Source organism: Palaemon carinicauda, chromosome 5 (genome assembly GCF_036898095.1).
Source record: "Palaemon carinicauda isolate YSFRI2023 chromosome 5, ASM3689809v2, whole genome shotgun sequence".
NCBI lineage: Eukaryota > Metazoa > Arthropoda > Malacostraca > Decapoda > Palaemonidae > Palaemon > Palaemon carinicauda.
The window spans coordinates 73178102-73201303 of NC_090729.1; the positions used below are offsets into that span (position 1 = coordinate 73178102).

The 23202-nt window shown below is 42.9% G+C and overlaps 1 protein-coding gene across 1 annotated transcript in view; it reads right to left on the bottom strand.

Annotated features, from left to right (window-relative positions):
• Nucleotides 1-23202, bottom strand: part of LOC137641332 (snurportin-1-like) — a 289974-nt gene that overhangs the window by 169060 nt on the left and 97712 nt on the right. Inside the window, exon 2 of the mRNA XM_068373778.1 lies at nt 22755-22845. Within this exon, the coding sequence (XP_068229879.1) occupies nt 22755-22845 (91 nt within the window). The remainder of the gene's footprint in view (nt 1-22754; nt 22846-23202) is intronic.

A 23202-nucleotide genomic window follows, 5' to 3' on the forward strand; every position in this document is an offset into this window, starting at 1 on the left:
ACCCGCTGGTTATATAATGGCTGATTGACACCCCTTGGTGGCGGGTCAGAGAGCTAAATATTTGGAAATTCACTTAAGCATCACATAAATAACTTAAGAGGTTCTCACCTGATAAGGAAGCTGACAGCAATGATACTCTGCCTCATCTCGTCCGCTATCCTTAGGAGATCCTGATGATCTCTAGGAGCTGTCAAACGGAACAACCACCTATAACATGACAGGACCTCAACTAATACCCTTGTTCCGGGCGCACTCTAGGAACAAATTGACCACCTGACCAAATCAAAAATTGCGGAAAACTGACGACCAGTCTCCACAAACAACCATAACTTACGAGTTCCAAGAGATAGAAAAGGGGTATTAGGAAAAAGGAACGTAGTGGTAGATCACTCACCTACTATCGCATTCGCTGCTACGAATGGACCCAATGTATAACAGTCCTCATAGAGAGTCTGAACATGTTTCAAATAATGAGATGCGAATACTGACTTACTCCTCCAAAAGGTCGTATCCATCAAACTTTGCAGAGAACGATTCTGTTTGAAAGCTACATATGTCTTTACTTTAAGATGCCTCTGGTCCACCTCATTACACTGGGCGTGAGCTTCTCGAATTAACAGTCTAATGAAAAATGATAAGGCATTCTTTGACATGGGCAGTGAGGGCTTTCGGACTGCACACCACAGAGCGTCTGAGTCGCCTCTCAGATTCTTCATTCTGTCCACATATAACCGTAATGCTCTTACTGGACAGAGCACCTTCTCCAACTCATCTCCCACCAAATCATAAAGGTTAGGGATCTCGAAGGATTTGGGCTATGGCCGAGTTGGATTTTCATTCTTGGCCAGAAACCCTAGTTGCAAGGAACAAATGGCTTTTCCATCCCGAAAACCAATGTTCCTGCTTAAAGCGTGTACTTCACTTACTCTTTTAGCAGTGGCTAGGCTAACCAGAAACCAAGTTTTCAAGGTTAAATCCTTAAAAGAAGCAGAGTGCAAAGGCTCAAACCTGTCACTCATGAGAAATTTAAGCACCACATCCAAATTCCAGGCAAGAGGAGCTGATTGTATTTTCTTGGTGGTATCAATAGACCTAAGCAAGTCCTGCAGATCCTTATTACTGGAGAGGTCTAAGTTCCTGTGCCTAAAAACCGTCGCCAACATACTCCTGTAACCCTTAATTGTAGATGACGAGAAGTTACGTTTATTTCTAAGGTCTATAAAGAAATCCGCTATCTGGGTTAGAGAGGTACTGGATGAAGAAATCGCGTTAGCCCTACACCATTCTCTGAACACCTCCCACTTGGACTGATACACCTTGATGGTGGAAGACCTCCTTGCTCTTGCAATAGCCTTGGCTGCCTTCTTCGAAAATCCTCTAGCTCTAGCGAGTTTTTCGATAGTCTGAAGGCAGTCAGACGTAGAGCTCGGAGGTTTAGATGGTTCCGAGCCAAGTGAGGTTGTCTGAGAAGATCTGGTCTTGAGGAAAGGCTTCTCGGTAAATCTACCATCCATTCCAGTACCTCTGGAAACCAACTTCTTGATGGCCAGAACGGAGCTATCAGCGTCATCCTGGTTTCTTCGTGGGATACGAACTTCTGTATCACCTTGTAGAGAATCTTGAATGCAGGGAAAGCATAAACCTCCATGTGCGACCAATTCATTAGAAAGGAGTCTATGTGGATGGCTTCAGGATCCGGTACTGGTGAACAGTAACACTCCAGTCTCTTTGTCGTTGCGGTTGCATAGAGATCCCCGAGAGGACGACCCCATAAACACCACAGACTTTTGCAGACGTCTCGGTGTAAAATCCATTCCATGGGAAGAATCTGACCCCTCCTGCTGAGTCTGTCTGCACTCACATTGTTGACTCCCTGAATAAACCGAGTCAAAAGTGTCACTTTCCTTTCCTCTGCCCATATGAGAAGAGGTCTTGCTATCTCGTACAAAGTCCATGAGTGGGTCCCGCCTTGTTTTGTTATATAGGCCAAAGCTGTAGTGCTGTCCGCATTGATTTGGACTACTTTGCCCCTGATATGCTCTTCGAAGCCTATGAGGGCCAGATGTATTGCCATAAGCTCCTTTTGGTTTATGTGGAGAGCTGTTTGCTCCACTGTCCAAGCTCCCGAGAGTTCTTTCTTCCCCAGTGTTGACCCCCACCCCGCGTTTGAGGCGTCGGAACACAACACGAGGTCTGGGCTCTTCTGATGTAAAGACAAGCCTTCCTTCAGTCTGTGCTCGTTGTTCCACCACTGAAGATGAGACTTGATGGAGATCGTGATGGGAATGCTTTCCCTGTCGAGACTGTCCCCTTTTTTCCAATGCCGATTGAGATGAAACTGAAGGGGATGCAAATGCAACCTCCCCAGAGTCATGAACTTCTCTAATGATGAGAGTGTCCCTGTCCCCAGAAGGCTCATCCATTCCCTTACGGAACTGAGTTCCTTCTTCAGAAAAGCTTGGATTTTTTGGAGAGCCAACTGTATTCTCACAGGCGACGGAAGATCCCGAAAACTCCAACTGTGAATCTCTATCCCCAAATAAAGAATCTCCTGGGATGGAGTCAGTTGCGATTTTTTCTGACTCACCAGGAGGCCCAGTTCCTTAGTTAATTCCAGTGTCATTCTTAGGTCCTTCAAACAGCAATCGGCTGAGGGGGCTCTTATCAGCCAATCGTCCAGGTGCAGGGAAGCCCTGATTCCCCTCGAATGCAGCATGCTTGCTACATTCAGCATGATCTTTGTAAATAATAAAGGAGCCGTGCTGAGTCCGAAACAAAGAGCTCTGAATTGGAAGACCTTGTTTCCGTCCATGAATCTCAGATAACGTCTGCAGCTGGGATGTATTGGAATATGGAAATGGCGTCTTGGAGGTCTATTGAGACGATTCAATCGTTCCTCCTTACCGCCCCAAGAACCGTCTTCTGAGTCTCCATTGTAAACGTCGTGTTCTGGACGTAACAATTTAGAACACTTACGCCCAGAACCGGTCTCCACTCCCCCGAACTCTTGGGGACTAAGAAAAGTCGGTTGTAAAACCCCAGAAATGTTACATCCTGCACTTCCTCTATTGCTTGTTTTTCTAATAATAGAGACATCTGAAGCCGCATGGCCTGCTTCTTCGGACCCTCCCTGTATTTGGGCGAAAGATCCACCAGATCTGTTACTAATGGAAGAATAGATAGGAATGGGATCTTGTAACCCTCCCTTAACACTTGGACGGACCAGGGGTCCGCTCCATTCCTCTCCTAGGCCTTCCAGAAGTAGATTAGCCTGGCACCTACTGCTCTCTGAAGGATAGGGCACTCAGACTCTACCTCGGCCGGTCTTGGTTCCTCTGCTCCTAGGTTTTCTGCCGTCTGGTCTGAAAGAACCCTTTCCGGAAGATTTACCACGAAAGGGCTGAGAAGGTCAAACACCAGTAGAGGCTTCCTTAGGTTTACGAGAAGAAAAGGCAGAAGGCAAAACTTTCCTGGCCGTATTGGTCATCAAATCATGCGTGGCCTTCTGGGTGAGAGCAGTGGCAACCTCCCCTACCAACTCTTGTGTAAACAAGGTAGATGACAAAGGAGCGAACAGTAGTTCCGCTTTCTGGTAAAGTGAAACTCCTGCCGAGAGAAAAGAACACATAGTGGCCCTTTTCTTAAGGATTCCAGCTGTGAACAGGGCAGCTAACTCGTTAGAACCATCCCTCACACCTTTGTCCAAGCAGGACATTAAATGAACAAGGCCACTAGTGTCCGAGTCCTTCATATCAGAGACCCTCTTGCTTAAGGCTCCCAAAGACCAGTCTAGGTAATTTAGCACTTCAAAGGCCCTAAACAAACCCTTAAGAAAATGGTCAACTCTGCCACTGACCACCAAACCTTTGTTTTCCTTAAGGCCAAACGACGAGACGAATCCACCAGACTCGAGAAATCTCCCTGGGCAGAAGGAGGAAATCCCAAGCCCAGCACTTCACCAGTCTCGTACCACACACTGGATTTAGAGGTCAATCTTGCGGGAGGAAAAGCAAATGCTGTTTTGCCAATAGCTCTCTTCTTGTCCATACAGGAACCCATTAACTTCAAGGCTCGTTTAGAAGAACGTGAAAGTAACATCTTAGTATAAACCGGCACTTTGGTTGCTTTACCTAAGATAAATTCCGATGGAGGAGAACGAGGAGCCACAGGGGTAAAATGTTCAGGAAAAACCTCTGTAAGAATTAACATACATTTTCTAAGATCAACAGCATGTTGATAATGTTTATCTTCATTTTCAGAAACTTCCTCTAAAGGTTCGTCCACATCAGACTTTTCTTCAAGTTCATCTTCTGGCAGTGCAGCAATTGCTGCAGCCTGAACTGAAGGATCAAAGTCTGAATGAGATTGCTTGCCATAATCAATAACTGCATCCAACTGAAGAGGAGAGGTAGAGGTTGACTGATGTGTGACACCATGGATATGTTGACGCTCGACGTCAATGGCCAACTGCCGAGTGTCGTAACGTGGACGCTTAGCGTCCGCTTGCTGTTGAACTGAACGACGCTTGGTGTCAGGAGTCAACTGCCGAGTGTCGCCGCGTGGAGGCGTAGCGTTCGCTTGTTGTTGACGCCGACGCTCTATGCCGTCATAAGTACACTGGTGATGGTCGTCCCGTGGCGTCCACCTGTTGTTGACAATGACCTTTCATAGTGTCAAAAGTTGACTGCTGAGAATCGTCACGCCGACGCATTGCGTATACTTGCCGACGCTGGCGTTCCTCATTACGATCGGAAGTCGATATTTGTTTTGCGACAACTCTCTGACGCGACTCATCTATATCAACCTGCTGCTGAACACTGCGAATGGGAGACCGCCTGTGTGATAACTCGTCAGCACTAGAGACCACAGGCCGCCTGTGCGACAACTGGTCTGACGTCTGACGCCCAATCGCACTGCCAACAGCCGGTTGATAAGACTCCATGAACGACGAGAGCTGTTGTTTCATGTCTAAAAGCATAGACCACTTAGGATCGTTAGTTCGTACATTCGACTCCTTTCTTAAAGGGATATCAACATCATTATCACCACGCTTTTCGGGTGACGAATCCCAGTCTGAAGGAAGTGGTGGTGCATGAATAGTAACATCAGCCACAGAAACAAATTCTGAATCGGATTGTATATTCTCTACACGAACACCGTGATCTAAGCGTTTCGTAGGCGTGCATACGTCAAGAAAACGGAAACGTTCAGGCATATCCCACCTACTACAGCCTGGACGTGCAGGCAATTCTGGACGCTGAACAACCGCATACGGTCTTTTTAGCGGTCTGGAAGCGTGTCGCCAGATTTCACTACCCGAACCTTCATCGGAGGATGGGGATAACGTACCCACCTCATCTTTCCTACGATGAGGGTGAACGGCCTGTGCTACGGCAGCAGGAACGTTCGAGGGAACGTCTGCACGATTGATGAAGCTTTTCGTTCCCTTTGGCCGTCCAACTTCACTTCTCTCATGGGTTCGAGAGCTCGAAAGAGGTCGTAGGCTGGGCGAACAAGACAGTGCAGACGCACCCTCCACAACACTGAATACATTCGAGACACTTTCCACATTTCCAACAGAATCACGATTTTTCAGTACTTTTATTTCAGAAATTTTTTTATTTCTATCCGCAGCTAACAACTCAATTTTTTCACCCAGAGCCAGAATAGCGGTAAACATGTCTTTAAGAGAAGGTTCCTTCGGTTGTTGATCTACCATTACGGAGGAAGGAATAGGATCATTAATATTAGATAAGGCTACCTCAACAGATCGTGAAGAACTACACCCTGTCCCTCTCTAGTCTTTTAACATAACGATCGTATGTTACCCATTCATTTTTCGATAATGAAAAACATTCATTACATCGATCATCAAAAGAACATGGTTTTCCCCTACATTAACACAAATATTGTGTGGATCAATAGAACCCTTAGGGAGTCGAGTATAACACCCTTCACTAACACATACGAATAACAGGGGAGGGGTCGGCCATATTGAATGGATAAGAGAAAGAGCGACAACCAAAAAAACAAAGGTTAAACTAATAAATACAACCCCAAACCAAAAGATTTCAAGAATAAATGAAATAGAGAACAATAAAACGATAGCCCAAACTCAAAAAACGTTGTACATCACCGAATAACGTCCAAACAGAGTAAAACAGCGAGAGCGAATTTTCAATATGACAGCCAGTGATGCGGGCAGAAGAAGATCTGAGACTTGTAGGTATAGTTCCACCTGTTGTACCGCGAGGGCGCTGGTGTACACCTGGTATATATACGGTAGCGCGAGATTTGAAGTTCTGCCAGGGCGTCAGGAGACTTTAGCCATTATATAACCAGCGGGTAAGTTTTATATTTTAAAAATCCTGCATTACCAAATTTAGTAGGGGAATCGACTTCATATCCAGCTAGTAGAGAGATAAGTATGGAAGAAGGGTTAGTAAGGGATACATTGAAGGCAGTACACAAGGCTCGAGAGGCTTTCATTAAAACCAAGTCATGCAGTAAACTAGAAATTGCTTTAAATAAAAATGTAAGAGAACTAAAACTTGAGGAGGCAGTAGTTGGAGATGAAGTGTCTTACAAGTGAGAGGATGAAAAAGAATGGAGGGGGCCTGCTGAGGTAGTAGGAGTGTCAGATAAGACAGTCGTAGTAAAACATGGTAGTTTATTGAGAGATAGCTAGGATACACATTATAAGAATTCACGGTTAAGTAACAGAAAAAGAAAGGTTGTCAGAGGTTAATGGAAATACAGTAGGGACAACAGCATGGATGATGTAGGTGTACCTGAGAATGATGTAACAAAGGTAAAGGAGACAGAAGTGATTATCAGGAATGAGAGGGAAGAGAATAGAGAGATAGATGATGAGAAAGAGGAGAAAGATGTAGGTGAAGACGACTTTACATAAGAATTATCTAAGTTGAGAAAAAGGAACAAGGTTAGAGCAGTAAATAAGGACACTGATCAGATGGAAGAATGGACAGTATCAAGTTTGGCTTGTAAAAGATCTACTAAACACTGTACTGGGGAGATGTGTACAATGTGCAGGATTCTTCTACTGGTGACAAATGTCGGATAAACCTGAGAGATTACAAGAATAATGAAAAAATTAGGAATGAAGAAGCAGTTTTGTTAGGTTTTGAATATCAGCAGGTGTTAGAGGCTAAGGATAAGGAGTTACAGAGTTGGAGAGAAAACAATGTATAGTATATGAGGAGGTGGAAGATACTGAGCAAAAGCTATATCCACAAGGATAGTCACTGAGAAATTAAAAGAAGGTGAAAAGATATGTAAGGGCAGATTGTTGCTAGAGGCTTTGAAGAAGAAATGGCAGATTAGGAAAAAGATGCTCCTACTTGTACAGTAATGCAGAACTGTTGAAAGAGTGCTTGACAATCATCAAATTTAAAAAAATGGAATTGTTACACGTTAGGTGTGAAAACAGCATATTTACAGGGTAATCAAATACAGAGGGAAGTATATTTGAAACCATCAGTTGAAGCAGATTGGAGTGGTTTATGGGAATTGAAGAAGACAGTTCATGGGTTGAAGGATGATGCAAAAGCATGGTATTGTAAGGTAGTGAGTGTAGTGAAAGAACTTTGGGGAAAGAAAAGTAGACAGGAGCCAAACATATTTTATTGGGGGAAAGAGAAGTAGACTGGAGTCTATTGGGAAGCGTATGCAAAGGCATCCTTTGGGAAATGTTGAAGATGGGCATATGCAATTGGGTTATATAATATCCGACAGATGGTAGGAGATGTCCTATATGGTGAAAGTCTAGAAAATCAAGAAGGGTAGCAAAATCAACTATTGAGGCAGAGGCATTAAGCATGGGAGAGGTGATAAAAGGTTTAATATATTTCAATAGGTTATGGGAGGAATTAGTGGGAGAGAGAAGATTAAAGGCAATACTGAAAACAGACAGTTGAACACTAATGATAGCCATTAAGTCAAGTACGGGAGTTAAATGGTAAAAGACTAAAGATAGAGAATGCAGCTATCAGGGAAACAATAGAATCTGGAGAAATACAAGAGGTGCAATGGATAACAGGAACGAAGCAAATAAATGATGTATTTACCAAGGTAGGAGTATCTGAGGAAAACATCAGGGCATATGTGAAGCGTAGAGATATGAAGGAGAGTGAGGAGGTAGGGTTGTGAGAAGAGACTACTGTTGGAAGGAGATGGGAGGGAAGGAGAAAGAGTTAATTATGAATAGTTAAGAGGATTTATTATGATGCTTTATTCTATGTAAGAGAATTTAGAATAGTACAGTATCATAGTTGAACAGTTATTAAGTGAAGAAGTACAGTAGTATTAGAAAGGGTTGATAAATAGATATACAGTATAAAGAAGATTGTGAGAAAACACGAAGAGATTTTTTATAATAAGTAAATAGGTAATAAAGCAATAATTAGTTTAGAAGGAAGTTGTTTACGTGATGTCACAGTGACGTCAGGTCACGGGTTGTTGTTAGTGACGGCGATTGTCAGAGAAGCAGTCGGCTGATTGGATTCATGGTGTTTGAATTACATTGGTGGCGGGCGCGCTCTTGTTTCTCTATTGGTTCGTATGTATTTAGGATAGAATTGTTTTTGTGTTGACAAGCTGACATCAGAATAAACGGATTTTGAGCGAAGTGAAAAATCTATTTTTGGGTGAGATAGCCATGTCATCCTGATGGAAGGTTCCTAATAGTAGCTTCCAAGGGATATATGAACTACAGTGATATTCCCAGAGAATTTACCTTTAAGTCTCCAGAATTCTAACTCCGGGCATGAATATCCTTAAAATTTCTCTTAAGGATATCGCATAAATCAGGGGACGTATATCTTGATACGACACATAGCAATCTTCACCCCGAATAGCGTTTTCGCCTCGAGAGGGAAGAGTGGCAAATTTGGAAGGGGAGCCGTCATCAAGGTTACCCTATTTCCCATACTACTATTGAATATCAAGATGGCAGTTATTCGTAATTTTGTAGCGAATTCGCACGGTGGTGTTCCCTGTTGATCTAACCTTTTCGATTGATTCTGCGAGGATTATTATGCAATCTCGAGCTTCTTTCGTCTCTGGAAAGTTTAGTATTGATTCTTTACAATGTATATAATTTTAGCTCCTGTTTCACAGTGAAATAAGAGTAATTTATTGTGCTTAGGAGCTAGGCCTGTTACCGGAGGCGCCATGGGCGCTGTCGTTCATTAGGCATGTATTATTTAGTTAGTAGAACGACTTTCCCGGTTGAAATAGCATTAATGAATTATGAAAGCTATTTAGGCGTAATTATACTTGTAAAGATTTTATGGTATGCATAATTTTCCTCTTTCTTTGTCGATCGCATACGTTAGAGTTTCGGTGATTTAGGTAACCGAGATCTCGTCTTGCCTAGGTTACCTAACCTAGGCGATGTAGTATACTTTCAGACATTTCCCCGTTTACCCTTGTGTATCGTTTTATCGATTCTAAGGGAGATAGTATATCTCCTAGAATTATATAAATCGATACTTGTCTCCTTGGAGAGTCATGGGTAATCCCTCTTTCTCTCTGAGTGCCGCTGCAAGCGGCAACCCTTTCTGGTCTTGCCATAGAGTAGTTACTCCGGCTTGACTAGGCTAGGGTTTTTCTGTCTCCCACCTTACCGGCGGCAGGCCGGCAGGGTGAGCAGTCACTCCCCTGCTGGCTTATAGCCGCCGGCATGGGAGGCTAAGCCTCCCTAAACCGCACCTGTGGTGGTGGTATGTTGCCGCCACCTTCTCCCTGCAGTTTAGAAGACTAGTCCTAAGCTGGCATACCCTGGGCTGAAGAATAGACATTCTTCTACAGCCTAGGATGGCGCCGGCACTGAAACGATGTTTCTTCTTTGTTGAGAGGGGCGGCAAACCTGCCGGCCCCTCCTAACACTATTTCGGCAGACCCTAGGTTGAAGAATAGACATTCTTCTGCCACCTAGGACGGCGCCGATACTGAAACAGAGTTTCTCCCTTGTGTAGTGGGGGCGGCAACATTGCCGCCGCCTTTTACACTTGATATAGGACCCTTTTCCCTGCCCCTCTGTCCTTTAACTATGGCCGTCGTCCTGCAATCTCACCGCTTACCGGCGGGTTACGGGGCCGGCCGGGCTCTTACATGGCAGCTGTTTGACGGCTCGGGGGGGAGACACTTCTGTCACCAAGGTTCTTCAGTCCTCCCTTGGACTTGCCATCCACAAGTCCTGTAACCGGGGTACTAACCCGGCCGCCAGCACCGACAGGTACTGACTCAGTCGGCGGCATGCCGACTGTACCGGTGCCGCCGGGTACTAGCCTGCCGGACTATTCCGGCAACGGTATAGTCGGCGGCATGCTGACTGTACCCGTGCCGCCGGGTATTAGCCTGCCGGACTATTCCGGCAACGGTACTTGTGGTTGGATGGAAGCCTGAATGATGCATTATCCCCTTCCATTTGAACCTTCTTTCTGGGGAAAGGCAGTAAATTATATATTTACATCCTTATTTAGTGTAAACATACACAGTAATAAGGCAGCCCTTCACTCCATGCTTTCTCTCTCTCTATCAGCTAGTATGCCGGCTGGACTGTGCCGTCAGGGACTAGCTATGCCGGCTGAATTACAGTATATGATTATACAGTAGTCAGTATATTTACAGTACAGTGAGCCCTCGTTTATCGCAAAAAATGAGAATCCTTCTCGACCTTGGCCTAGGTCTTTTAATATCCCAGGTCTATCTCACTTAGTTGGTCGTGAGAAGGAGAGAGGCCTTTGTCCGGTAAGAGCTCTTAAATTCTATCTGCACGTGTCCAAGAGTTTAAGAGGACAATCAGACAACCTCTGGTGTTCCGTTAAAAAACCATCTTTATTAATATCTAAGAATGCTCTAGCTTTCCTTATCAAGGACTTGATAAGAGAAGCTCACCAGAATTGTGAAGAAGGAATTTTCCCAATTCTCAAAGTGGAACAGCATGATATTAGAGCTGTTGCTACCTCTATGGCCTATAGGCATAATAAATCTATGAAGTCTATTTTAGAGGCCACATTTTGGCGAAGTAAATCAGTCTTCGCAGACTATTATCTTAAATATGTGCAAACCCAGTATGAGGATTGCTGTTCCCTGGGTCCGCACGTTACCTCTGGCGTCGTAGTTGGAGAAGGGTCTAGTGCCTCTACCCTATACAGTGAACCCTCGTTTATCGCGGTAGATAGGTTCCAGACCCGGCCGCGATAGGTGAAAATCCGCGAAGTAGTGACACCATTTTTACGTATTTATTTAACATGTATATTCAGACTTTTAAAACCTTCCCTTGTACGTAGTACTGTTAACAAACTACCCTTTAATGTACAGAACACTTAATGCATGTACTACAGTACCCTAAACTAAAACAGGCACAAATATTTAAGGCGATTTTATATCACGCGTTTCCTAAACACGCCAAAAAGCACGATAAAAAATGGCAACCAATGTTTTGTTTACGTTTATCTCTGATCATAATGAAGAAACAAACGCATTTAGTGTACACATCTGTGTATAGGTTAGTTTTTGCATCGATTATATTGATTATTCAGTACAGTACAGTGAACCCTCGCTACTTCGCGGTTCGACCATCGCGAATTCACCACTTCGCGGATTTTTTTTCCATAACCCATATATATACAGTAATATATATATATATGTATGCATGTATTTATGTATATATGTAGGTATGTATATGTGTATACATATAAATATATATATATATATATATATATATACACACACACACACACATATATATATATATATATATATATATATATATATATATATATATATATAATATATATATATATATATATATACATATATATATATATATATATATATATATATATATATATATATATATATATATATATATATATATATATATCTAAAGTAGGAAGATGTGATGTAGTTCTAAGGGAAAAGTATGGGAAATATGTCTGGGTAATAAGCAAAGCTCTACCTCCAGTTTGTTTCTTCATTATGATCAGAGATAAATGTAAACAAATCATTGGTTGCCATTTTTTATCGTGCTTTTTAGCGTGTTTAGGAAATGCATGATATAAAATCACCTTTAATATTTGTGCCTGTTTTAGTTTAGGGTACTGTAGTACATGCATTAAGAGTTCTGTACATTAAAGGGTAGTTTGTTAATAGAACTACGTACAAGGGAAGGTTTTAAAAGTCTGAATATACATGTTGAATAAATAGGTAAATATGGTGTCACTACTTCGCGGATTTTCACCTATCGCGGCCGCGACTGGAACCTATCTACAGCGATAAACGAGGGTTCACTGTATGTTGATTTTGTTATTACCAACGTTTTACTTAATTTTTCTAAGGACTTCCAAATGAAATGTTTTTCTTTATGACGCCGCCTGAAACGACGGCGTCATAAAGTACGCTCAGTAAACAAACGAAGGCATTTAACGCGCATGATGAAAGTGATAAATAATGATATTACAGTAAAAGCTTTTAGAAAATATGTTATTACAAATATTATTTACCATATCTATATAAAATCATACATACGTAGCAAAGCAGGAAAACAATTTACGAGAGAGAGAGAGAGAGAGAGAGAGAGAGAGAGAGAGAGAGAGTTGTTTTACGTACGTAAATGTAAATTTTAAACCAAAAAAAAATAGCCCCATTTCATATAAAATAGGTTATTACAAATATTTTACTTTATCATATTACAGTAGTCTGTATAATACTGTAAAGTTCAGTACAGTATGCTGTTGTTATAGTCGTGGCGATGAAATTCTCACGAAACAAAAACACGGCATTCGATTACAACAGCTGATTCATCTCTCTCTCTCTCTCTCTCTCTCTCTCTCTCTCTCTCTCTCTCTCTCTCTCTCTCTCTCTCTCTCTCTTCGTGTTATACAATACTTACATATAGATGAAGAAACTAAAATTAGTTTTCTGTGTCAATTAAATACGAAACGAAAAAATTATGCCGAGTTTACATCCATTTCAATCGTTGCTAAAAATACGGCATCCGATTTCATCAGCAAACCACTATTTTTTGGGAAACATAATTTTATTCTAGAAAATTGCTACTCTTTAACTAGTTAATTGCACATTAAGAAAGCGTGTACTTTTGTTTTTAAATTTCGGGTGTGTTTTAAAAATCGAGTATTGTTGACTTCTTTTTGTTTTACTTTTGGTTGTGATTAGATCAGCTGACGTCTAGCTGCCGCTCTTGAGAGTGTACGAATACACTAACAAAGTATCGTTTATACCATTTCTTAACTTATTCAAACCGTCTACAGTATACAGTTGATATTACATAAGCACCAATATGTTATAACCTATCAAATTTTTTTGTCTATTACATTTAAAACAACACACACACACACTCTCTCTCTCTCTCTCTCTCTCTCTCTCTCTCTCTCTCTCTCTGTGGGCTACTTTTCACTACCTCCCATTCCTTACCTCTCTCCATCTCTCTAACAAATGATATCTTTGTTGCTCCTCAAAGTTTCATTTATATTGAAAATCAATCATGATTCAATTTTCCTTACTTTCTTCAATCTCGCACCATCGGTCACATCGCGGTATTTTCGAAATTTCCGGAAAATCCGCGATATATGTATATACATGCGTTATGAAAAAAATCCGCTAAGTGGTGAATCCGCGATGGTCGAACCGCGACGTAGCGAGGGATCACTGTATAGTATATACTGCAGATAGAAAACTATTGTATATATTATACAACTAGTTATTTTCCAACATATCTTGGATATCCTTGCCCAGGCGTTTGCTGAGACCAATCCTTTATTGGAAGAATAGAATTCCATCAATACTCTGATTAGAAATCAGTTTACATTTTACCCTACAATATTAAATAATTTAGAAGGGCCAGTGGTAGTACACTTTCTATCCTTAAAGTTAGAACCCTTGTCTTTGAGCTTCCCTGATCAGGAAACTCTATGGTTTTAATATTGGAAGGGAAGGTTACAGCAATTGGCTGGGTAGGATACATAAATATGTGTCTTTTCCAACTTCTAGTCCAGTCGGCGACATGCCGGCTGGACCGTGCCGCCAGGTGCTAGCCATGCCGACAGCACACCGGCTGAACTAGAGTATATGATTATACAGTAGCTAGTATTTTTGCAATATAGTATTAGGAAACTTCCATCAAGATGACATGGCTTCAGCCCAAAAAAGAAGGTAAATATAGTAAAAATATTAAATTCATCAGGCGTCAAGTGGAGATACCCATTGAATGACACCAACCACCTTGCCTATTAGTCTGCACTCAATTATTTATGGAGGTATCCAGACATCTGTTAGACAGTCTTTCTAGAAAAGCCTTACTGAGAGAGGAGATACAGTACTGGATAGTCTCCATGAGTGAAGACATAGGGATTCTACAGCACTGCAGAAAATCCTGACAAGAGTTCTCTCAGGATCTCTACCAGATGGGGCAAATCCGCATGCCACTCTCAATGCCGCCACAATAGTGCTATCAGTGTTATGACTAGATCTAGGATTAACCTTACACTGTAGAGCCCTCATCTTAACAGGCAGGATAGTGAAAAGCATAGATGTTGAGGCCGTCTCAGTGGCACTGGAATGCATCCTCAAACACCACTCCAGGATCTGGTATCAGTGAGCAGTAGAGAAGTTGCTAACACGTCTATTGTCAAGGAACTGAGGACTCAAGACCATTCTCCAACTATGATCTGAGTCTTCCTGTTCAACTAATCTGCTCCTCTACCAGCTGGTCTTCTGGGCTGAGATGCACGAACTGGAGTTCTCGACTACCCCTAGGTTGATGGTTGCTGTAATTTGAAGGAGACAGCTCTTTGCATAAAAGTCATCATGGTAAAATGAATAAGGGTTTGTGTGAAAAAACTATAATTGTTTGTATATTAGGAAAAATACCTATTACTTTTAAAATTGGCAATGTTATTTATTTCTTACAGTATTTTTGTTAAGCCTGAAGCAAACCCCCCCCCCCAAAAAAAAAATATACTGTTTTTGTTTCTCATAAAAGGAAAGAGCAACAATACCCTACCTGCAGTAGGGAGTCAAGTAGAGGTCTGAGAGAATAGCTGTTACAAGCATTAGAATACGGGATTAACAATGCCAACTAGTATTGGAGTAAAAATTCATAATCCTGCACCTTTTCACTTCGCTGGTCAGACTGTAACTGGCTATGTCAAAGTGATATGTGATAAACCCACTTCTTATCAAGAGTAGCGGTGCCCTAAACACAGTGTCAGATCATATGCTAGAAATTTATTGTAGGGTGATATCCTTTCTGATTGAGTGTTTACCTGCTGACTGTACTCTTGTATCAATTCAAGCTGCACTTTATAAAACACAAGTAAACACAAACAAGACACATACATACATACATATACCAAGGCACTTCCCCCAATTTGGGGGGTAGCCGACATCAAACAAATGAAACAGAAAAGGGGATCTCTCCTCTCTACATTCCTCCCAGCCTGACAAGGGACTCAACCAAGTTTGGCTGGTACTGCTAGGGTGCCACAGCCCACCCTCCCCCGTTATCCACCACAGATGAAGCTTCATAACGCTGAATCCCCTACTGCTGCTACCTACGCTTAGAGTCCAGGACTGAAGTCCAAAGGACTACGTTGCAACGCAAGGTTGCGCTGGTAGATCGGTAGGTCAGCTGGCAAGAAGATAAGGAACTGGGATGTGCCCTTTGGAAGGGCGAGCATCCACAGATGGGGAACGTAAAAAGGTCTGCGTTAGAGTCCAGGACCGAAGTCCAAAGGACTACGTTGCAGCGCAAGGTTGCGCTGGTAGATCGGTAGGTCCTGGTAGGTCTGCTGCGCTGGTAGGTCTGCTTGATCCTCCGAAGAGGTATCTCTATGAGTGGCCTCTCTCGCGAACGAGAGAGGTGAATACTTCGTAGAAGAGACTTGAAGACACCTGTGATGACGCCCATGAGGGCCGGTGGATCAGCAAGCTGACCTTTAACAGTAGCGATCCTCCGAAGAGGAGTCTCTATGAGTGGCCTTTCTTGCGAACGAGAGAGGTGAACACTTCGTAGAAGAGACTAAAAGATGCCCATTGAGGGCCGGTGGATCAGCAAGCAGACCTTTAACAGTAGCGATCCTCCGAAGAGGAGTCTCTATGAGTGGCCTCTCGCGAACGAAAGAGGTAAGCACTTCGTAGAAGAGACGTGCCAAGACCGTGCTCCGCCCCTGAAGGAAGAGAAACTCAGCAAGGGGGGAGAGAAGTCTGGGCGAAGGCAGCAACAGCAGTCGGAGACGATGAATTTATTAAGATGTGGGAACTTCTCCCTCTGAAGGGAGAAACAACCTCACACCTGGGGAGGAAACTTCCCTGGGAAGGGAAGTTGTTCAACCCCTGGAGGCGAACCTCCTTTAACGTTCTAAGATGATCTGAAGTGCTGGTCATGTTGTCACGGGAGTACTTCTAAGTGAAGGGATGACACCCATGATGACGTCCTCTGAGGGACAGCAGTGACAGCAGATTCCCCATGCATGAACAAAACAGCTCTGCTTCGTCGGCACTATTAGTCAAACGAAGAATTCCCTAGGGAGGAACTCCGAAGAGGAACCCCGAGGGAACAACATAAAATAAGTATTGCGCCGACAAAAAATTAATTATTTAACAAATTCCCTAGGGAAGAACTCCGAAGAGGACCCCCGAGGGAACAAAATAAAATTAAGTATAGTGCCCTTCCTTCCCCAGTTGACATTTACGGGAGAAGGGAGGAGGGGAGTAACTGTAATAAAAATAGAATTACAATTATTAAAATCAGCTAAGAATATTCACTAATAGTGAGAACCACTGACCCTCCGAAGGGAAGTGTCCCCCACGGAGAAAAGCTGAAAAGTTAAAATACAAATATATTTTCACTAAAAATAATTGAGACAAACAATTGGAAGAGCAACCTATCCCGCGCACGGGAAAGGAGCTTCCCCAATAGTACACTGTTGTTGTAGAGGTGAACGACCTCAAGAAGAGAAAGACCGTAGTCAATCTTTGAGAGGCCACATTCCCTTCGCTCAGAAATCCATGTTTCCCTTAGGAGAAAGGAAAAGGCGAAGACAATAGTTGGATGAAGAGAGTCAAGGCGATGACGATTCCCCTGCGGTGGCCGAGTTAATGATTATATGCCGACGGGAAGACCGATGGACCTGAGAGGGAGAGGTCATTCCCCACGAAGTGGAACTGTGTTGGCCTTGCTAATGTATGCAAGTGTTGTCGTATATGTATCACACACACAGCACAAACACTGAAAAGGAAACTTATCACATTTCTATACACATATATATACATAAACATTAAGAATGTTTTCATATATATACAAGTATACGAAAAAGTAAGTTAAAAGACAAAAATTAATGGCAGTCCAGAATAGGCGAGGAGGGAGAGAGGAAACAAACGCTCTCGATCCGAGCCAAAAGTAAAGTGACTAAATCACAGGTGAGTAAACGGGAGTGGTAGCAAGCTACCCCCCCTACCCCCGCTAACTAGCGGAGTGGGTAGTTAACCCTCGCTAAATTTTAATGGCTCGTCATTTCAGCTCAGCCGAAAGTATAACCCCTAATAAATAGCGTGGTTTGTTTTCCAGTTACGGAACAAACCCCTATTTTCTCTCCCGAGTTGGTGGTTCACAGTACTGTTCCTGAATTTCTAACGCCCCAGTTCTTAGCTTCTTCTTTCCGAGAAGAAGGTGTTGTTCATCCTCCGGGGAGTTGGGAATTCTGGGGTTTCTAGTATTCCGTTATTGGAACTGCTTTCTCTTGGTTCCAAGAGTTCCAGCCCAGATTGGTCAAGACCTGCTACTTTAGAAAGCCCTGTTTCTGAATCGGCAGTGTCTATTCATCCTGATAATGACTTTCTCGGCTTTGTGACACCCGATTGTGACGTCCGACTGTCGCCTGAAGATCCCACCTTTAGTGGATTTAGTCCCCCATGGACTAGGTCAAAAGGTCCTGTTCTTGACCTACCTTTAGTTCAGCCTCACGTCCTGGAGTGCAGACCTCGTCTTACTGACCAGCTGAATACTATAGAGAGGGAACCATCCTCCATTCCTGAGTCACCTCAGAATTCAAACCCTTTCCTACATTCTGATGGTAGACTAATACACCGGTCAGATCTCGAGGCTGAAATGGCACAGTCAGGTGTATCTAACCTGAACGCTACAACACTGTTTGGGTCGCGCGAAACACAACTTTGCCCTGAGTCATCGTCTGATCTTTCGGGTTTTTATTGTCCTCTTCTGAGTCTACGGATTCTGTCTTTGGTTTACCTCAAAGAATGTCGATCACCAGCAGATACCAACTGTTATGCGAGGTTATCGATCGATTAAAGACACCCAGCTTGTACCTGGAGAGTCCCCAGCTCAGCCTGTCTCCGGTGCTGCGAGAAATTAATATGGCTCGCCAGCAGATTGCTGAATCCCGGCGCATGTCCCGAGACAGAATTTTGAGACTCGGAAGAGGAACTATAAATCTCCCACTGAATTAATCTTTGTACAGTTTTTCAAGGAAGTTTTGATAATAATTACCCTTTTTTTTTCTTATTAGTCATGTTTTACTCCCCACCTTGGGGTAGATAAAAGGCTGAGAATGGGACACGTTGTGTGAGGAAATCTTTATTTAATCACGGTTTCTGTAATTCTCACATTATTGTTGTACTGTAAATTGACCTTGACCGCGACAGTTATAATAGATTCAATAAATTTTTATGATCCTTTAATACCTGTAGTCCAAAATAAATGAGAGTTTTATTATTTTAAATTGATTTTGGACTGCAATGAATGTAATTTTTTTTCTTGACAGATCATGATTATATACCAGTAATACTGAAATGTTTCTTGTAAATAATGAAATTTATTATATTGTATATTATTGGAGCATTGTTGGGAGGAATAGACAATAATCTAATTTTGTGTTTTTAAGTACTGTGTTTCCATATTGTCTGATAGTTTACTGTCTATTCCTATTGCTTTTTGTTATGAAATAATGTATTGTAACTAATGTAAAGGCGCGCAGGAGAGTCACGAAGAGCGCGCGGGCAGGCGGGAGAGTGTTCGCGCGCATCTGTTACAGCCGTAGGGCGGGCGCGCGCACAGGAGAAAGTCCTCTAGCGCGCAGGCGTGCAGTAGATTCATGCGGGGCGCGCAGGAGCACGTGAGAATGTTGGCGCACATCCCTAGGAGAGGATCGACGAGCGTGCGCATGGCGCACGTGCATATCCTTGTGGATGCGCGCAGGTGAGCGCTGGCGTGTTGGTAAGAGTTGGCGTGCGGGTGAAAGCAACATGGCTGACTTGTCAGTAGTCTTGCTATCAGGAGAAAGTTGGCGCACATGTTTTACCTGGCGCGTTGGATGGTGTGCAGCATGGCGCGCAGGAGGAGGAGATCGATGGCGCGCAGGTAATTTGCGTGCAGGTGAGTGTTGGTGCGCCGATGGGTGCTGGAGCATAGAAGATCTTTGGCGCGTGGGCGCAGTGTGCGCAGGGGAGCCCTGGCGAGCAGGAGATCGTTGGCGCATGTGGGCATGAGGGCGCGCATGGCGCGTGGTGGAGCTATGCTCTCGTTGGAGCATATGCGTATGTTGGCGCGTACGCTCTTTATGCCCTGTGTTAGGGTAAGAAGGAAGATCAGCGCGTAATGATGGGGCCTGGCGAGCTACTAATGAGCGCTTGTCAGGTTTCGTGGGCGCGTATCACGTAAGATGTTGGCGCGCAATAGCACGTTAGGTTGGAGCCTTATTAGGCCCATGCAGGAACGGTGACGTCAGGTCGGCAGGTCTGTCGGGTGGAAGGTCGATGTGTCCTTTAAAAGGACGACCTTCCACCGAAGGAGATCGCGAACGACCTGCAGAGAGGTCCAGGACCAATGCAGGTGCAGTGACGGATGATCGGTCTAGAGGCTCCTTTGCAGGGGACTGCATAGAAGACGTTGAACCAAAGAGGCGCCCCCTCACCACAATTGAAGGAAGGCCTCTATGGCGAAGAGGAAGGCGAGCCTTCCGACGGATGCGCCCTCTGGGAGCCGTTGTATCAGCAAGCTGACCTTCAGCAGTCCTCCGGAGAGGAGTCTCTGTAAGTGAACTCCCCCAAGGGGACGAAACACTAGCAGGAGAGACTGACGATGGACTTAGTTTCCCCCTCATAGGCTGATCAGGAACGGGAGAAACTAAGACGTCAGCTATCGTAGAGTTTGGAGTGGAAGAGGAAATGGGTGAGACCTCATTGGATACCTCTGACACCACAACGTCGACAAGAGACAGAGGATCAACCTCTGACGGTGACGACAATTGCTTAACAGCAGCACCCAAACGGATGTAGTTAACAAAAACCTCCTTGGAGGCTGAACGCATAAGCCCCAAGGAGGACCAAAGCTGAAACAAAGAGGTTAGTGACATGTCCTCACCCGGGGGGAGAGGTGGAGCTGCTTCGCTAGAGGAAGCAACGTCATCTCTCGAGACCCGACGTTGGTTAACAATAAATCGGTCCAAGCTACCACTCGACGGTCTCTCGAAAGAGACTGACCGAGTGGGAGCTTCGGGGGAGGTTTGGGCAACGGAAGAAGAGACCTTGGGTCGAAGGAGAAATATCCCGTTTGGACTTCTTCCGTCGTCACGAAAACCTCTCCCACTGGGAAGCAGACCACTCCCTACACTCACTACACTTGTTGATACTATCACACCGTTGCCCCTACAAGAAGGACAAAGGGCATGAGGATCAGTCTCAACCGCCGACATGAACGTTCCACAGGGGCGGTCGGGAAAACCAGGGCAGGTGCGCATGATCGCAGAGGCCAACTTCACATACACAGAAACTAGAAACAGAAAGAACAAAAGCAATTAAATGACTGCCAATATGACTGCGAGGATGAGAGCGGACACGTCCGACCACCATCGAAGCCGAGAGCAAAGTGAGCTCATGCACTGGTGTGTGAGGGGGGGTAACAAGCTACCCTCCCCTACCCTCGCTAACTAGTGGTGTGGGTAGTAAACCATCGTTAAAAATTAATGGCTCGTCATTTCAGCTACGCCGAAAGTAATACAGTGAACCCTCGTTTATTGCGGTAGATAGGTTCCGAACCCGACCGCGATAGCTGAAAATCCGCGAAGTAGGGACACCATATTTACGTATTTATGCAACATGTATATTCAGAATTTTAAAACCTTCCCTTTACGTAGTACTGTTAACTACCCTACCCTTTAATGTACAGAACACTTAATGCATGTACTACAGTACCCTAAACTAAAACAGGCACAAATATTAAAGGCGATTTTATATCATGCGTTTCCTAAACATACCAAAAAGCACGATAAAAAATGACAACCAATGTTTTGTTTACGTTTATCTCTGATCATAATGAAGAAACAGACGCATTTAAACATCTGTGTACAGGTTAGTTTTTGCCTTGACAGCAATCTTACCAAGTATTGATTATATGTTGATTTTGTTATTACCAATGCTTTACTTAATTTTTCTTAGGACTTCCAAATAAATGAAATGAATGCCATTTATATAATGTTTTTCTTTATGACGCCGCCTAAAACGGAAACCTTCCATTCGTTTACTGTACGCTCCATCTTCGATCGTAATAAACAAACGAAGGCATTAAACTCGCATGATGAAAGTGATAAATGATGATATTAAAAGCTTTTAGTAAATATGTTATTACAAATATTATTTACCGTATCTATCTAAAATCCTACATACGTAGCAAAGCAGGAAAACAATTTTTTTTCTTTTTTTTTTTGGCGTTTAATCAACAATAACAAACTGCCGCTAATGACCGAATGATAATTTACGATAATTCTAAACTGTTACTAAAGATGATTCTCCATTCCATATCCAAAATACTTTTCCTAACTTCAGTTATAAGTCAACTTGTACCCCCCTCAATTATGAAACCATCTAAAAAAAAAAAAAAAAGTAAGAGAAGAAGCAAGTACTAGGCCGATTTTTAAAGTTGTCGAACGATTAAGTTACCGCTATAACGTTTGATGTGACATAGTGCGAGATTGGAGAAAGTAAGGAAAATTGAATCATGATTGATTTTCAATATAAATGAAACTTTGTGAAGCAACAAAGATTTCATTTGTTAGAGAGAGAGAGAGAGAGAGAGAGAGAGAGAGAGAGAGAGAGAGAGAGAGAGAGAGAGAGAGAGAGAGAGAGAGAGAGAGAGAGAGTTGTTTTAAATGTAATAAACAAAAAAATATGATAGGTTATAACACATTGGTGCTTATGTAATATCAACTGTATAGATGGTTTGAATAAGTTAAGAAATGGTATAAACAATACTTCGTACGCGCATATTCTTGAGACCGGCAGCTAGACGTCAGCTAATCTGATCACAGCCAAAAGTAAAACAAAAAGAAGTCAACAATACTCCATTTTTAAATACACCCAAAATTCAAAAACAAAAGTACACGCTTTCTTAATGTGCAATTAACTATTTAAAGAGTAGCAATTTTCTAGAGTAAAATGATGTTTCCCCCAAAAATAGTGGTTTGCTGATGAAATCGGATGCCGTATTTAATGAAAATGTCCGTAAATTCGTGAATCCGCGATGGTCGAACCGCGAAGTAGCGAGGGCTCACTGTACCCCTATCAAATATCGTGGTTTGTATTCCAGTTACGGAACAAACAAAAATAATGGAGCTATAAGACATTATGATGGGAAAATATTCAAATATACTATACACATAAATATCATACAGTGGCAATCTCCAATGCTAACTAACCTGGTCATATTCCATGTCATCTGAAGAATCATTTTGGGATACATCAATCTCCTCAACACTTCGGAGGTGAGACAATAAATCATATCGGGCCCTGAAAAAAGTTAATATTTTGCAATTACTGAATACAAAGGAATACAGCAATAATACAAAGGAATACAAACAAAAAACTAATCAGGATTATGAAACCACAGCTGGATCAAACCTTATGTAAGAAGCATTGATGGAACAATGGCATCATGTAAAAAGATTTTTTTGGGCTCAAGCCATGGCGTCCTGATGGAAGGTTCCTTTTTGGTAGCTTCCTTGGGTAAATAACTACTAAGATATTCCCAGAGAATTTAACCACAGGTTATCACAGAATTCTAACTTCTGGAGCGAGTATCCTAAAGGTTTCCCTTTTAAGACATCGTATATCAACAGGGGACGCATGTATTAACGCGCCACATAG